Source organism: Sebastes fasciatus, chromosome 3 (genome assembly GCF_043250625.1).
Source record: "Sebastes fasciatus isolate fSebFas1 chromosome 3, fSebFas1.pri, whole genome shotgun sequence".
Taxonomy (NCBI): Eukaryota; Metazoa; Chordata; class Actinopteri; order Perciformes; family Sebastidae; genus Sebastes; species Sebastes fasciatus.
The window spans coordinates 23,719,740-23,738,775 of NC_133797.1; the positions used below are offsets into that span (position 1 = coordinate 23,719,740).

The 19,036-nt window shown below is 38.6% G+C and overlaps 1 protein-coding gene across 1 annotated transcript in view; it reads left to right on the forward strand.

The window, feature by feature from the left end:
* mad1l1 (mitotic arrest deficient 1 like 1) overlaps positions 1-19,036 on the forward strand; it is a 69,990-nt gene that overhangs the window by 20,186 nt on the left and 30,768 nt on the right. The window contains exon 15 of the mRNA XM_074629732.1: positions 13,074-13,305. Coding sequence (XP_074485833.1) covers positions 13,074-13,305 — 232 coding nt within the window. The remainder of the gene's footprint in view (positions 1-13,073; positions 13,306-19,036) is intronic.

The following is a 19,036-nucleotide window of genomic DNA, read 5'->3' on the forward strand; positions in this document are numbered from 1 at the left end:
TGTTAGCTATTGTACACTGAATATTTCAGTTATTCAAATTCAATAAAACTCAATAACTGTGTATACTGTGATCTAGTTTGTAGATTTATCATTTGTCGCAGGGCCACAGTAATTGTATTATTTTTTTTACTTTTAGAGGTGTTAAAAACGTCATTAAATTTGTACTTTAAAAAATGTGCAAATACCCTGTGTACAAGTTTTTAAGTTTTATATGATAACAGTATCTTCACTCTAGCTTTAAAACCCAAGCCCTTAAAATCTCAACTTGCGTTAATGCGTTAAATAAATTAGTGCCGTTAAAAAGAAAATTGGCGTTAACGCGTTATTATCGTGTTAACTTTGACCGCCCTAATATATATATATATATATACTGGTTAGGGGTATGCTTGTCGTCATGGAAGCTTAAAACATGCAGCCCTGCAATGAATGAGTGGTCATTGTCCTCAACAGGCCTCCTTGCTGTGCAAAACCTCCATCTCTAATACAATGTATGTCTTATTTAATATACTGTATTACAGAAAAGAAATCAAAGTGGACGAATACATTTGTAATTTGAATGTGTTTTGCAAACCTTCTAATTTAGTTTTTTCTTCCCTGTTCACTTCATAATCAAAGGTTTGTGACTTTATTTTTGTTTTGATGTTTATATGTTTCTTTAAGCAGCTGTTTTCTTTCTCTTCTAATGCATGGTTGCTGTTGTTGGTCATGCCAGCTAATGAGTTCTCTCTTTGAGAAGGGAGGGAAATGTCAGCTTTAAGATAACCGTATGTATGGTCTGTATGAGAAGGAGCTGAGCCGCTGCAAAGCTTTCATCTTCTTATTTTCACAACCACTGGATTCTCTATTTATTCCAAACATTCATTATTGATGATGACAGAAACGTAAACCCATTACGTCCTGTGTGTGCACTCTATTTTTTTTTCTTTTTCCACCACCTACTCGGTTGTTCAGAATAGTAAATGTAGAGGCTTTGTGAACTGGTTATACTGTGGGTGATTCTTACTTTGTACGCTAAAACAGTGACAGGGTTCATTTGAACAGAGTGTGCTGGTTGATTGTTGTATTGAATTTTGAAGGGTGGTTTTAAGGATATTTCTTTCGAATTTGTCTGACAAGGCCATCTCGAAGAGCCTTCAGTCAACATTCAGTCTTATTAGGAAGAACAAAGTTATTTGCAGACAGGTTTACAGAACCTGCCAGCGTCGGTTCTGCTCTCCTCAATGTATGTTCCCTCTTTCCTTACGTCAAAGAGGATAGAAACAAAGAGACAACTGGTACTTTTTTGACAACAGACGCTAGATGGCGCTGCGGTTGCGCTGCTGCCATTTTGGACTGAAAACGCCAATGGGTCTGTGGCCATGGATGTATAAAGCGAGTCTGTAAATCAGAGGATAATTTTTCGAGGTAAATCAACTTCGCAGTGCGAACACCTAAATAGCCCTCATTTAAATCATTACGTCCAAAGTTGTTAAATGAACTAATAGCCGAATCCAGAGTTATTTTCCTCGGCATAATGAACGTTCCTCAGACCCACGGGACTGCACTGCCCTGCACTGCCCTGCACGTTCATATGACATATCTAGTTCTGCCAGCTTCCTGCTAGCTATGCGGCTGTAATAATGGATATATTGGCTGTAATTCATCACCTTTATTATCTTATAATACACCCATGGGCTGTATGCTGTAAGCCTGTACCGTGGTGAATGTATTAACGTCTCTGTTCCCAAACAACCGGCTATCGGCCAGTAGCTAGTAGTGCTAGTAGTATGACATAAACGGAATTTATTGTAGGCTATTTACTAACACGCAGGGCAAAAGCACAGGAAACAAGCTCTTATACATCCATGATCTGTGGTCTATTGGACATCTATTTTGGAGGTCCTTGACATGAAAAAGTTTGAAATTGCTCTCAAAATCTGTGTGCTGGATTTCTCTAACTTCCACTTATGTCCATCGCTCACTTTATGCTCCTTTGGGAAGTGGCTGGGCAAAAAAGTTTTAAGTACGTAATAAATAAGTAAGTGAGTTATTATAGTGTGCATATTTCTAATATTTGTATTGTTCAACACAGGCCAATTCGGTAGAGACTTTAAAATGATGATGATAGAAAAGAAATAATTTAGTTTTCCTTTTTTTACGGCACTTTGTAAGTGTCCAGTTGTCGCTTTCAGTCCAAAATGGCAGAAGTGTAGCTTTGCTGCTGGGCGCTGATGTTGCAATGGAACGAACAATTGGCGTTGCTCCTCTGTGGTTTGGACCCTGTTTACTTTCTGTTGAGATATTATCTAGCACATGGAGGTGAATGACATCATTATCATGGCTTCATCAAGTGCAGCAGAATTACAGCTAATCAGAATTTAGCTGATAATAACAACCAAAATAATATTGCAGTCTAATATAATTCTATCACAATTTCTCTTCTGTGTTTGTTTTTGTTCCCTGATATATTTTTCTTGCACTGCAGACGGTGGCAGCAATAGTGGTAGACTTACTACTGCTGTGCTTTGTCTTTTTGCTTTTGCTGTCATGACAGTGTCTAGACGAAGATAATTATTGGCGTTGCAAGGGGTTGCATCAACGTAATCTCTCTGTTGTACACGTGCTCACATGGGCATGCCCAATTATATAATACTCAGCCACAGCAGCATTATGTTTAGACATTATTTTCAGATAGAAAGAGACATAATCTTCGGGGGGTGGGAACTATTCATATTTTGTTTTGACTATGGCATGCTTGTAGCCCAGGTGAGGTTTTTCCAGTCTTCCAATATGACAATATATATCATCAAAATGATATAAAATGTCTATCATGTATATTTATAAAGGCTAGGTCTATATTTATTCATTTTTTTCTCTATAATTTCACTTGAAACTGTTCATTCACAAGTTCTTAGGATGAGAAAATACTCAATACCTTCCATTTGTCAATAGTATACAAAGATAGGCTTTACCATGTGGTAATTTCATATAGACTATTTATTTATTGAATTACCAGAAAACATGCTATATTGTGATATATAACGTTTTCGATATATGAAATGACCTATATCGTGATGGAATATTTTGGCCATATTGCCCAGCACTAGGACCCACTCCCTATGTAGATATAAACAGCTCATTCTAAGGTTGCAAAAAACACAACTCTTATTTTCAGGTGATTATATACCAAAGAAAACATACTTATTAATATTATATTACATTTCTGCCAATATATCCCCCTAAATGTTACACACGGTTCTTTTAAGCTGTGCCCCTGCTGTTGCAGTGATGTCATTTGAAGGTTTGCATCTTCATGGCAGTTTTACCTATTTAAAGATTTAAACGGTGTTAAAATCATGAAAACCATTCAAGCAATAAATATAAGTGAAAATATGCCTTTTCATCTAGTAGTGGGGCTCAAAATATAGTTCATCCTGAATATAAGGTTTTATAGCAACGTTGAGATATTTCCCTCTTCATAATGTTTGGCAGATGGACACACCAGCAGCTGACACCCTGACACACCAGGGAAAATGAAATCAGAGCCCACTCAAAACAACAAGCCCTCATGACATGAGCACTTAGCACTTTCATAGCCAATTTCCTTTGGGCAACCTTGTCCCTACTATATTTCACTGAGACAATTGAATGCAATATTGTTAAAGACATATTTTCAATGACAGTGTCAAAGACAGCTCTTTACCAGTGTCCTCTCATGACCGCCAAATCCTTAAATTAATGAGGCTGTTGCTTTCTGTGGACAGTTAAGCTCAGATTGATGATGATTGGTGGCTGAAGGACGGCAGCAACAATTGAGGGCAAGAAGGAGCCGTCTCTTCAATCAGGTTTGGTGTAAGAGTCCCAGATACTGTAGCGTTCCAACCTTAGTTTTGAATTTGCCTAACTTATGAGAAACCTTCCCTTTTATGACTATGAAGCTCGTGCTCCAGTGTTGTAACTGTATGCAGTTGACTGAGCTTCCTGCCCTCCAGACATGGTGTCTTCCCATCACCCATCACAGGTCTGGCATGTAGGGAGTTGTGTGCATTGGTAGGAAGAAAAAAATCATGACATGTCTGTATCAAATTGAAAGCAGTCTTCTGACTTTTGAGCCAAAGAGATGATGTCAGTGTAGCTCTGTTCTTATCCAGTAAATCAGTGAAGTGATTCGAGACGTCAGGAAAGAGTACCGCATCCCCCCTTCAGTCTCCTCAGTGTAAGATGAGAGGGAAATGTCAGTAATGACAGTTCCGTTGAAACACTTTTGATTGAACAGATTCAAGTATTTTTTTGCTTCTATTTCAAGACTTCCAAAAGGGGAAAAATAGCAGGAAGAGTTTATAAATATTCATAGAAAACTTCCCTTTACAACCCTTTAAAATCCATAATCAGTCATTTCTTGACCATATGAGTTACAGCTATGTCTTATAAATATTTCAGTGATAAAACAGAGAGAACCCATCTGGTCTAGTGGCTGGCACAGCAACTGGAAGTCCAATTACCAGCCAAAAGACACAAAGGTCACTCCCAATCCTTGGTTCATACAGGTGAGATGGTTCAACGTGACCAACGTGTCTGATGAGGAAGAGGATGACATGTTGCACATTCCAGTTGTTCCTGAGGGAATCTTCGGAACTGTACTGGTCTCCTTGTTGAAAAGGTGTTGAACTAAGAAGGAAGAGGACTGGAGGGACCTTTCAGCTCAGTCTTCCATGGAAGATTCTGCCGCTCTGCAGACCTTTGCCACCAGGCTTTCTAGCCAGAACCTACCCTTGCGTATCCATAAACTCTCAAAGGCTCAGGTCCCTGTGGCAGAGCCTACCAGAGATTCTGATGCTAATACTACATGGGCCAACAAGCTCTTCAACTTTACCTTTTCCAAAGCCTTTCAGCTCGTCCTGTAGCCCAGTTGGCGTGCAAGGAGGAGGACGTCTTCTCAGAAGTCCCAAATTACTCCATGGCTGCTATTTCTTCTTGCCATCATGGTTTTGGAGGGAAGACAGCAGGCCAGCATCCACTTGTCTGCTCTTTCGTAAGAGGCATAGAGGCTATGGTCTGTCTCCAGACCTTTTTCGACTTCTTGGGAATTTCTGTGTACCCTCACAAAACCACCTGAAGACATTGCCCGTTCAGAATGGTCCGATTGCTTGGTCCCCAGAGGTGCTGCTCGCGAGATATGACTTTTTTTGTAATATAAGCCCAGCCTACAGCCTTTGAGCTAACTGTGAGGGCCAGCTATAACAAAACTGTATGGAATATCAAAAATCTAAAAAAGTAACTTTTTCCGACTTGTTCTGTACCAAATTTTTCGACGATTGCTCAAAATGTGTAGGAGGAGTAGCAAAATCAAATTTGGACACAATTCAGAATGGCAGAAAATGACTCTAGATGCAAATGGGCGTGACTTATATGGATAGATTTGTGTGGACCCACAAAATCCATGAAAAAAATTGTTTCTGAGATTTAAGGTTAAAATGTTATAGACCAAAACGTAATGTTAACTGTTATAGCGCCACCATCTGGTCAAATTGCACCACAATCGACACTGCACTCCCTTGGGTCCCCAGTGATACACCCGCCTAGTGTGAAGTCAAATGGACCTTGGAGTCCTTCAGAACAGCAGGTTCTATTCCCAGTTTGCTTGTGTATCTGAGCTTAAAGAATCCCTATGGAGGTTTTAGACCTGGTGGCGCTATGGAGCTGTTTTTGTATGAGTGGATCCCTGTTTTGTTTGTTTTGTGCACGTGCGCACACGAGTGATGGTGTCACACTATTCCACTGATCAACTTGTGGCGGTAACACACACTCATAGAATTGCTGCCAACAAAGACGGTGAAGAAGACTGTAAGCTAATAAACATGGATGGAAACAAAAAAATCTTTCTCGGTACCTAGTGGATGCTGTTGCACATCTGCTTTTACTCCTGATTCTATTTTGAGCTTATGTCTACCTTCCACCAGAGACCTATTTAACAGACTCTCTATCCAGATATCTGTGCTGCAGTGAGCTGGTCATCCTCAAATGTTACCCATGTAGGAAAACCACTGACGTGTAACCTCCACCTAGATTCCTCCATGGTTCCTTCATTGCCTTAGGGGCAGAGGTACATTATCTGCTTAGCAACTGCTCTGCATTCATACCCAGCACACATCGTAGAAAGCCACAGTGGGATTTCTGCTGGTCGTGATTGTTTTCTAATTGACATCACACAGTTGTCAAGTAGCAGTTATCAGCAGCTTACTTGTCAAGGTACACTGCTTGATGCCCTTTTTTCGTACGTAAGCCCACAGATGATATGGACCAAGTATGAGAACACAGGTGTTTGACATTGCTCAAACAACATTAATGCCTTAGTGCCATCAACTAATATACCGTACAGTATTTATACATACAGTTTATACATACAGTTTTAGGACTCTCACCTCAATGCAGTGGATGTATGCTTACAATATGAAATCTTTTTATGTTATGTTATGTTCTCTATGTTATGAGATCCCTAAAGTTTGATAAAAGCAGTAGTAGTAATAGGAATCAACCTGTATCTCTGTAAAATTGTACTGCTCACCTACAAAAAGGCAACAACTCAAAACTGGCATGAAACATGGAATAAGGGCGAAATGGATCATCTTAACTGCAAACCACGAGGACACTATTATATCTGTATCTGGTTATATCTAAGGTCAATATGGAAATGAAGCCTGTAGTGTAAGAAACACATGCTTTTAACAAATCTTTAGATTGCTGTAAATCATCAAAAATGTATATTGTAAAGTAACCCAACAGTTACATTTAATTCCGAAACGGTGTCCCTGGATATCGAACACTTAAAGCAGTTTCTCACCAGTGTGACGTGAAAATGCGGTGCGGGAATGCGAAACATTTGCATGCAATGACAACTTTGCACGCCGATTCCAGTGCGAATTGTCCGTGTTGTTGTGTTCCATTTTTCGTCAATGAGGCCCAATGAGTTTCTTCCGAAATAGTGCCGTGTCCACTCCACACAACAAAAACCTGTTCGTACAGAGAATTTCTAAGAGGCTAACTTACTACACAACACATCAACTAATCAGACCCCAAATTTGATGCTAACATTAGCTGTTGTGGCTAGCCCCGTTCCGTGACCAACATATAACGTTAGCAAATGCAGCTATATTACCATCTTCATCGTATCTCAGCTGCTAGTCCATCTCAAGCCATATATTTTCCTTTATTTGGTTGTTGATGTAGTCGTTGTGGTGTTTGTCGTACATTATTGGGCGTTGAGAAAAGGACGGCGCATTGTTCCGAAGGCCCATTATTGGAGAAGCAAAACAATGTCCCATTGGACTGAAAGGCCATTTGTCCGACAGCCCGTTACATTCTTAAAAAATGCGTACTGTATAGTTAATTTGTAAAGTGGATCGACTAAAAAGCCGATGTCAAGAAAGGAGCCCCAATGTGTTTTTGTTGATGTGACTCGGTGGAAGAGGTTTACCTCTGTAGTGTCTGTTCCATTCAACCTCCCACTTTATCAGTTCATGGGGTTTAAGGGTGTGTGGATGGGCCTTTTTTCTTCGTTATTTTTTGATAGTACCGTACCCCTCCGCTTTCACTCACCATTAGTGGGTCACCTGTTCCATCAGTGACTCATGTGTCCCCTGTGGTTCGGTGTTGTGTTTATTATATAAGTGGATGTTTCAGAGCGATTTGTTCAGCTGTGTTAAAAACAGACCTTGTTCCATAGACTTCGATCCCCTTCTCCTCCTCTCTCTCTCTCTCTCTCTCTCTCTCTCTCTCTCTCTCTCTCTCTCTCTCTCTCTCTCTCTCTCTCTCTCTCTCTCTCTCTCTCTCTCTCTCTCTCTCTCTCTCTCTCTCTCTCTCTCTCTCTCTCTCTCTCTCTCTCTCTCTCTCTCTCTCTCTCTCTGTCTCCTGCTCTTGATCTCCTGCTCTTTTGCTCTCTCCCTCTGCCTCTTGCTCTTTTTTATAACAGACTCTGCTCCCTGGTATTAGATGTGTTGTTATTGTTGTTCTATGAATAAGAGATACGTAGCCTCGGGCACTTAGAATGGCTCTCCACCTTGCTGCACTGTAAATACTGTGTGGAAGAGTGGGCTAAATATATACACACACACACACACACACACACACACACACACACACACACACACACACTCACACACACAAAATAGGCCATCTGTAATATTAAGCAGTTTTCTAACATTCACTTTTTCTGATGTTGCAGCGTTGAACCAAATTATAATTCATAAACACAATTCGTACACCACTTTACTTTTTTTTTCTTTCTCAAATGCAAACTTGCATGTGCGGTGAAAGGTAATGATACCTTTCTCCATTTTGTGGAACCCAGTTTGAATTTTTAGATTTCATGTTTTCTATTTCAGTGGATCACACACTCGATTACATTTTGGCCTGTTTGGCCTCTTTTTATGCACACAAGGTAAAATGGATGAAGACAAGAAGATGACCTTTTTCCATTTTCTCATTTTGTATATTATATTTTGATATATGAGGAGAGTTCAACCAATTAAAAAAAGATTATGCTATTTTCTTGGCTTACTCTGAAAGCGATGCGCTATAATGCCAAAGAGAAATACATTTCCTTTTGTTTTTGCTGTTGAGCAGTCAATTAAAACGTTGCCCCCCCGGCTCAGTCCAGGCATCCAAAAAAAGTTAAATATGAATTCCACGGCCAAATCATTCTAATTTTCTTTAGCTTGGCCTAATTTTTAAGGAAGCATCTTTGAGAGAGTTTTCGCTTTTTGACAGCACGTAGCTGTTGGCTGCGTTTTGAGGACTCTACTCTTCTTTTTGTGCCGGGTTTACGGCTCTAATCTACATATCTGTCTCACGCTATCTGGCTCTTCCTTCCATTTTTCTCTCGCTGTTTATCACAACACACGTATACAGAGTCCTTCTTGAATAAACCCTCCATATACAGATGTACAACTTCAAAAGATTTACACAGGAAGAAAATAAGCCTTGACTTTATCTTGCTGTGACGTGTGCGCAGTCCAGTTGAAAATGTTTTGATATAAATAGGCTACACACATTCTCTGCTCCTTATTTTGGAAAGCTCAATCCCTCTGTTCCTTTTAAATTATACAAAGCGTTATTTATAAGCGTGCAAAGCACTTTTTCCCCTCATCCATGCAACGTTTCCCCTCCGCTGTAGGCAGTATTACCCTCTGTGTTTTCACCGTGTTCTTTTATATGTCCTTCACCGTTTCCCATCTTCACATCCCTTTTCTCCTCGTCTGCCTCTTGCTCTCCCACACGCCTGTAGTTTTTTTGGCAACCGTCGCTTGGGGGCATATGGAATCTAATTTAGCCAGTAATCAAGAGCGCAGATTGGTGTGTGTGCGTGTTCTTGTTTGTGTGTGTCTCCTTATATTGGCATTAAGCTAAGATAGACTCTTCTCATTTACCCAGACCTTATAGAGTCAGAAGAAAACAGACTAAACAAAAGAAAAGAAGGAAATGCCGTTTTCAGAAAAGAAAAAATCCCCATTTTTGCTTTTGCTTCTCATTCTGTGTTTTCTCTTGTCGCTAACATCCATCTGTATTTACCACTCATTGTATGTTATTTTTATAATTTTGTGTTAGTCTGTTTGATAGATACATTGCCACTAGGGCTGTCAATCGATTTCATTAATTAAATCGTGATTTATAGCATGATTGTCCATAGTTAATCGCAAATAATTGCAAATTATTCGCACATTTTTTATTTGTTCGAAACGTAACTTAAAGGGAAATTTGTCAAGTGTTTCCAAATATGCTAGCTTTATGCAAATGTATGTATATATTTAATATTGGAAATGGAAATTAACACAGATGATTGAACACAGAACAATGACAAATATTGTCCAGAAACCCTCACAGGTACTGCATTTAGCATAAAAAAAAATGCTCAAATAAAAAAATGGCAGCTCAAGCCCAACAGGCAACAACAGCTGTCAGTGTGTCAGTGTGCTGACTTGACTATGACTTGCCCCAAACTGCATGTGATTATCATAAAGTGGGCATGTCTGTAAAGGGGAGAATTGTGGGTACCCATAGAACCAATTTTCATTCACATATCTTGAGGTCAGAGGTCAAAGGACCCCTTTTGAAAATGGCCATGACAGTTTTTCTCACCAAAATTGACCGTAAGTGTGGAGCGTTATTTAACCTCCTTCGCGACAAGCTAGTATGACATACCAATGGATTCCTTATGTTTTCTAGTTTCAATGGATACCAGTATCTTCACCCTGTAAGTTGCGTTAATGTGTTATTATCCCGTTAACTTTGACAGACCTAATTTCTACTGTTAAATCTTGTTGAACTGTAGTACAATATAATGATGGCATCAAAATATAATAGAACATTTACTGAAACTCTTCTGTATCCAGTGTTTCAGTTTCAGTAAATGAAGTGTTTATGAAACATTCAGTAAAACAAATTGTGGAAGTATATATATATAGAACTTCACATGATGTGTTTCTAAGGTCAAAACAGAACATTACATAACAGCACATTAATAAATACTTGCTTTGGCTGTGAATCAGTGCGGGGCATTCTGCTGCCGTGGTCGACACTGCTCTGTGCTGAGGGCAAAGAGTAGCACACTGGGAAATAAAGCAGGTAGGCAGTCTGGTGCTCATAACTTCACTGTATGCTCCTGTAGCCTCTGTAGAGAAGAATTTGGCAGGCTAGGTAGAGCAGAGCAGTCATAGGTTACACAGAAAATAAAGATCTTTAGATACAGAAAGTTGTAAATAAAGATACTTGTTAGAATTCCAAATGCTCCGTCTCCTACACAAGCACACCGGCTTCACCCATGCGATTATTGCACTGAATAAATGTGATCATAAGCTATAAAGTGAATCATTTAATTGCTGCTATATCCTGTAATGATGCCACAATACCATAAATTAGATAGTTGATACCAATACCAGTGAAAATCTGCGATTCTTGATAAAGATTCGATACCACGATAAAAGAACAAAAGTAAAACAATAAATCCCATGTACTTCAACATCCACTCCTTTATTACCGTTTGCATACCGGTTTTTGTTAGGAAGTTAAGCATGTCATAGTTCCTTCTCTATTATCTATTTTATATTTTTGTGAAAATACATCGCCTTCAAACAACTGGACTTATTCAAGTTTCTTACCAAAAACTACATTTTGATTACATTGGGTACCACTGGTTACCGAATTATTGGTTCTCGTGACATCCCTAATATCCTGTGAGAGTCTAGATGTTTTCATACATTTGTAAGTATGTTTCCAGTCACCTGTTTTTAATGCGTGTTTCATTTTAATGAAACGCTGGAAATTCTTCTTCGGAAATTTCCCGAAAAAGTTTTTCTGCTTGGCTGAGGTGGAAAAGTCAGTGTATCGATAAAAACAGAAAGCCACAAAGTGCAATGGAAACAGACTTGGCGAATAAATCATGATGTAGGCTACATGAAGCATGTGACTTATTTGTCATAACATAAGATTTGTGTGGACCAATGATCAGACAGTTTCATGTATTAATCCGAGGAAGGTTACAAACATAAATGCCATATTCCCATCATGTTTTCTCCGTGGTTTGAGGTTTGACTGATGCTCTCTTAATTGCATTTTGCATTGCAATTGTAATTGCATTTTTCTATTGCTGTTTATCTGGAAATTTGGAAAAAAAATTGCGCAACACTTGGATAGAAACCTGACTTGTGTCATCCATCTACTCTCCATATGTGCATATGTACGTATATTTCTGAAAAGTGAAAGTTTCATTCTATCTCAGTACGAGTAATAACTAGACTGTTGTTGCGTGTTTACCTGCTGAAATGAATCAAAGGATAACCTTTATGCACTGTGCAGGATGTACATATTCTTGTATATTTACTTTTTATGTGCAGTTTTGTCACATAACCAAGAAAGGTCAAACTTAATTATAAAGTAACCTAAAGTACTAAAGATAACGCTTTAAAACTTACATCACAAAAAGCCATCTGTTTGTGTTTCACTATCTAAAATCTATGAGTGGTAGACAAAGAGAATGGAGACAAGGGCCAATTACAGCATCCAAATCTTTTTAGCAGCACTCGGGTAGACAAAATGAAAAAGAAACATGACATTATATGGCAACAGAGTGTGTAATATTTAAAATGTACAAGTTTTGTTGAGCCATTGTGACTGAAAGCATGGATTGATTCCTTGGAAAGCACTTTTGTGCTCACACTTCACCTCCCATCTCCTCCCCATTTATTCCTCTGAGTCACAGTCGGCACACACTCTCTCATGGTTTTTTGATTCTGCAAGTCTGTTCAAGCTTTTCTGCCATGTCCATGTTTTCACCACACACACCCTTCACAGAGATGCAGAAGTACAATGAATGGTTTCAGTTCTTGTGCAGACTTATCTGGTGTTTCATGTGCTGTAGCCTTGTGCAGCACACATATTCTAAAGGCCTGTGAGTTATTATGTGTGAGGACTTCAGATGCTGTTTACTTGATCAATAGGGGAAAAAGTGCTTGGAGGACAGAGAGAGTTTCTCTCCTGGATACTAATACTTTTCGGGCTTCAGTTCTTTTCCATTCAAACCAAGACCAGATGCACCTGAACTGACTACGAATGAATGACTTCAATCTGAAGACGACTTTTATAAAGTTGATAGAAGATACATCTCAATGTAAAGTACAATGACAGCTGAACAAAGACTGACCTTGTGTACTCATTTACATCTGATACAATTCATTAATCCAGAGGTTTATCAACAGAAAATTAATCAGCAACTGCTTTGATAATCTGTTTTTTGTTTAAATCATATTCCCAGCCTCTCCAATGTGAGGATTTGACGCATTTCTCTGTTTTATTTCATTGTTATCAGAATGTCTTTGCGTTTAAGACTGTTAGTCGAACAAAACAAGACATTTGCTGTATTGCTTAATTCAAAAATCTTCATACTTCCAGAGTTTGGACAAGAAGCTTGTATTCCTCTGAAGTTAAAGAACTCTAAAAAACTGTACATTTAATGGACGTCTGATCAATAAAGGCTCATCTTATCTTATCGTATTTTATCTTACCGTAGTCTTTCTGTCTCTTTCTGTCTCTTTCTGTCTCAGGGAGACTATGATCCCATCAAAACCAGAGTTCTCCACATCAAAATGAACCCTACCTCTGTTGCCAAGCAACAGCGGCAGCAGGATGTTGAGGCTCTTCAGGAGGAAGTGACACGTCTCCGGGAACTCGTGCGCTCATTGCAGGATGGAGGCGCTACGGTCCAATCACAAGACGACTCCAGTGTGCATGCCTCCAGCCTCGGCCTCAGTCTGCCGCCGTCGAAGGAGGTGCTGGGTAAGATCCACAGCACAGACACACATTTACAGGCTCACTGGTAATGAACTGGCTCATTGGCTTGTACTATCCCTGTATTTAATGAAACAGGGGTTGGCATTTACTCTTCCATTGTCCATCACATTTCCATTATCATAAATTCTTTATGGCTAAACAAAGCAAACATTATAGGAGGAATAAATCTTGACCATTAAAGGTTAACTCTGCCCATTTTCAAAATTCATACATGTTATTCCTATGGTCTAAAACAGTCCAAAAATAGTGGTAAACAAGAACAACTCTCTCCCAAATCCCAAAACTAGAGTTCTAAAACTCAAATGTGTGATGTCATATGAGCTGCTCCATAGACAATGAATGGGGAGAGATGTTATAGATGACACTGAGAGCACCCAGGGGAATGATCTGAGTATATGGGAACATTTTAGTAGTATAAAAAAGAAAACTCATTCTGTGGGTCCACAAAATCAATCTCCCATTCATTGTCTATGGAGCACCTCCAGACTTTTTACCCTATGACATCACAGGTTGAGACTTTCTTAAGGCCTTTGCACACCAAGTCAGTATTTTTCGTCGAAATTGACGCACGTTTAAAAATACAATAGCGGCTCCAGACCTTTCTTCCGTCATTTAAGTTTTTCGGAACAGGTTAGATTTCTGCGTTTTTCTCCATCTGTCAGAGTGTTTGACCACTCAGAGTCACCGTCCATGCAAACGTCATCATCCAAAATACCATGATAAACACACACTTTTTCTCCCAGCACAAAGCACTTCATGATAAAGAAATAAAAGAATACAGAGCTGCAGAAATTAAAGACAGATTGTGTCCGGTGATTGCAGAACAGCTTGGAATCGAGGATGATCACAAAACAAAAGATGTAAGAAAGATTAGACAGTAGTGATTGTGCTCCAGGTAGCTAAACGATAGCTTCTTGCGAACGTCAGTCATTCATTAGCCCTGTTTTGGACTAGCGCTATCCATTGCACCCACGTAATTAATTCAGTTTTGTCTGGTATTGCGAATTTTCGCAACAAATAGAATAATAAAATGCATGGGACTCAGTGTGCAAGGTTTCTGTGCGTAACATTTTTTATTGGATGACGGATTCAAAAAAACTTATAACGAAAAATACAGACTTGGTTTGCAAAGACCATTAGGCCATGGAAATAACATATTGGAATTGTTAATTTAGGTGGTGTTCCCCTTTTAATGTAGGACACAGTGAATACATGCACATAAAGGGCTCAACTTGAGCCCTTTATGTGCATGGTAGCATTAGGTAGTTACTAGGGCTGTCAAAGTTAACGAGATAATAACGTGTTAACACAAATTTGTTTTAACGGCACTAATTTCTTTAACGCATTAACGTAACTTGCGATTTTTATGTTGTGGCGGGCTCAGTTTTAAAGCTACAGTGAAGATACTGGCATCATATGGAACTAGAAAACCTAAATAATCCATTGGTACCAACCATGTCATACTAGCTTGTCGCAAAGGAGGTTAAATAACGCTCCAAACTTACATCAGATTTAATCACATGCCGTTTGGGGCAAGTCATAGTCGAGTCATCACACTGACACACTGACAGCTGTTGTTGCCTGTTGGGCTTCAGTTTACCATGTTATGATTTAAGCATATTTTTCATGCTAAATGCAGTACCTGTGAGGGTTTCTGGACAATATGTGTCGTTGTTTTGTGTTGTTAATTGATTTCCAATAATAAATACATATATACATACTTCTGCATAAAGCAGCATATTGTCCCACTCCCATGTTGATAAGAATATTAGATACATGACAAATCTCCCTTTAAGGTACATTTTTATAGATAAGATAAAAAATGTGCAATTAATTGCGATTAACTATCGACAATCATGCGATTAATCGCAATTAAATATTTTAATCGATTAATAGCTTGATTACTTACCAAGGTTATTAAGGTAAGAAGACTGTCATAGTTAACATAAAAGCACTTTGATATTTTACTGCTTTCCACACGGCACATTTTTGACAGGTGTTCAGGTCCTGTTCCCTTTTAGACTAATACAAAATATGAAACGAGAGAACCTGTACCTACGCCCTCTACTGGCTGTGACCTGAAGGGAATTGCTTCATTGATATTTGAGGCCACTGAGGCCTTTGTCCTTTTAGGTGTGACAGACAGTTAGATGGGGAAAGTGTAGTTATGACAGGGTTAAATATTTAATTGGAGTTCAGGACAGCTCAGCGCCGGAAGTCTGTTGGCTAATTTGTCTTTGGAGGACCGCAGTGCTCTCCCTCTCTCTCATATATTCACTCTTCCTCTGTCTCTCACCCACCAGCTCTCTAACTCATTGCTCCTCTCTCCTCTCTTGTCTCTTTACACTTCCTTTTTACTCTCATCTTTTCTCTGTCATTTCCCCCTGTCTTTAATGCGGCCTGTCTGCCCCAGACCCATTCTTCTCCCAAAACGATAATTGAGTTTTTTACCGGTGTGCTCAATTTAACCTCTAGCAGATAATACAGACCTAATGTGCGATATCTGTTCTTATCTTCAAACCAGGGTCAAAGCAATGGGATGTCTGGTGAAAAGTATCAAAGATAAACTGTATAAACGTCATGTCTTTGAGACAGATTTATATATAAAAAGTATTACGTTCATAATCTCTATATGATTAAACATTAGTTGTACATTGTTGAACCTCACCATGAAAGTCACATGTACAATTAAGAAATTGCAGATCTAAAATAGACCTTTGAACGTTATCTTTTGCAAAACAACTTAATACAGCAAAAATCCCTAATTGTTAAAGATTGTTAAAAACACACAATAGTCTTGTAGGACAGTCTTTGTTATTATGAGAATAGTATCATGATATTTAGTCAATTGGAACATTTTGTGCAATTAAAATTAATTGATGTCTTATTATTTTCTCTATAAACAGTATCTCTTAGCTTTTTGTAAATTGCTCAGGTGCAAACACAATTAATTCACTCTTGACATTTCTATTCTATGAGAAGTTATTTAATGGCAGCCAGAAACAGACTGCCATGTTGAGCAGTGCTATCAGTGACATTAGAGCTAAGTACACTTTACACTTAAGTTTTTAATGAGTTTTTAAACAATTATGATTTCAAAAAACATGTCAAATGAAGCCTAGGATTACAAGAATTATTCTTTTATTTGGCTATTTTTTGCACTTTGATACTCTTTCTATTATACTCATCGAGCATTTTCAAAAAATAAATTAAACTGGTGAATTAAGCTGTTGTTGTTCAGTATTATTCCTAGCTTTACACTTGACTGCGTTTTGTGAATGAAGGTTTTTTTTTTTTTGCTTCTTCTTGGAAGCGTCCTGGGGGTTACTTTGCAGTGGAAAGATAAAATATTATTACACTTCACCTATCTTCCTGCTGTAGGGCTTTTACATAGATTTTATTTCAGTAACACGTTTTGCCAGTGGTCTGTGGTGTAGCCAGGTATTGGACAAGTGGTTCCTAACCTTTTTCCTTAAGGGATCCCTTTTCTATCTTTGAGTAAACTGACGTCCCCTGACTAAGTTACATATTTTATTGATATTTCATATTATATTCAATGCATAACAATCACAGTCCAGAACAACTGATAAACTGTACGATTGACCCAAATAAACGCAATAACTGCAGGAAGTTTGTGTAAAACGAACAATTTGGAGGAATTTTGTTGTTTTTAACAATCATATATACGTAATGGGCTTTTTTTTTTTTTACAAATTCTGTGTTTTCTTCTCCCTGACGCTTGGCCATTATTCCAATATCTCTTTGGTTGTTTTATCTGCGTACTTTTCTAATTAGGACGAGGCTGTTCAGAAGAGAGGGACGACTCTGTGTGAATATAGAGATACGTGTGTGGATGTTTAGCGAGACTCCGAGAAAAAAGCAGTAGATGACGGGATGAGCGACAACGTAGTGTAACGTTATACAGACATAACAAAGCTGCTGAATGAGGGAGGCATCCGCCCACACGTTACACGGAAACACAGCGTGTTAATAATAAGCCGACCACCTCACGGTACTGTCAGCTGTGAGCTGTGATCTGTTTTTAAAGTCACGCACCTTGGCGGAGGTCTGCGCTCTCCGAGTGCCATTCTAATTCCCACTACTTTTACTGCTATAACCCACCTCTGCTTCACCATCTTGTTGTCTGTCTGTCCCGTCCAGTCCATTCTTGTGAACGTGATACCTCAGGAATACCTGGAGGGAATTTCCTCAAATTTGGCACAAATGTCCACTTGGACTCAATGATGAACTTATTAGATTTTGATGGTCAAGGGTCAAAAGTCGAGGTCACTTTGACCTTACAGCTGTCCCATTCTTGTGATATCTCAGGAACGCCTGGATGAAATGTCTTCAAATTTGGTGAAAACATCTACTGGGACTTAAGGATGAACTGATTAGACTTTGGAAAATACAAAATGTGTTTTTTTTAGGCCATAACTCAATAATTCATATGCTAATTATGACAATTTCCCACAAATGTCTAATAGGATGAAATGATGAAGTGAAGCAATTCTAGTTTTTATTAAATGTGACAAATAGTGCATTTTTCATAAATGTGTACTGTAGAATGTTTGTCCTTTCTCCCTTTGAACTTGACTAGTGTTCATAAATCACAAGAAGCACAGTCAGGATAATATTAAACTTGTGTTGGGTTCCCTGGATAGATGGGTCATATTTTGTAAACTCCTGCAGTTCTTTGTTGGTAAAACAACAAATGATTTGTGTCAGACTCATTAGCCATTTAGTTAATTTTTTTACATGTTACACTCTGGAGATACGAATGCAATCTTTGGACGTAGATCAGGTTGAAAAATGAGTTGAAAAAAAAAATATATATAAATAAGAACCCTCAGCAGTGGAATTTTCTTGACAGGTTTTAAGAGACAGCTCGCTCAGACCCGTAGAGACCAATTAAGGGCAAAAGTCAGAAGTCAACTAACTTTCTCAAAACTTGACAGTTGGTGCACAAATCTTCTTTCCCCAAATGCCTTGATTTATCAACTAAACACACACATTGGCACATGTGTGTGTGTGCACTTGTACACATTTCGTCTTTGCCCGGGCAATAAGTGTTGGTGTCCATTTGTCTGCATGTTGCAATGAATTTAGACAGCGTCTACTTCATGCTGTCACTTGAGAATTTACAGCCATTTTCAGGGCAGTTTGATAGCTGTCATATAGTGACAGTTTTGTCACAATGCTGAAGTCTTGAAACAGTATTTATCAGCACTGACTGACACTCAAGAGGAGTCCAGTCACCCAGGAGACAGACAGTGAGGCACACAGACAGACACACTCACACACTCTTTACGTTTAAACTTTCTAGCCATTTACTGGTTTGATAATGACGGATAGAAATGTAATAGGTTAAGATGTATGAAGAGAAGAATGATGAGTAGAAATACTGATCAATCAAGGCAGGATTAGAAAAATAAAATGCACCACTGTCACTATTAACTGCTCCTGCAAGAATATAAGATTGAGCATTTGTGACTGGTTGGTGTTGGCTATAAGAAATATAAAAAAAGAAATTTGAATATCAAAGTAGATGCACTTTTGAGCAACTGAAATGCTTTTGACCTTGAAGAAATGAATCATCATCATTGTGTTTAATAAGTATTTTATCTGCTTTGGTCGAATACTTTTTCTCCCTGTTCTAATTCTCTTTCTGGTGCTCTTACCTGCTTTTATTACACGTCCACTAAAAGTGTTTATT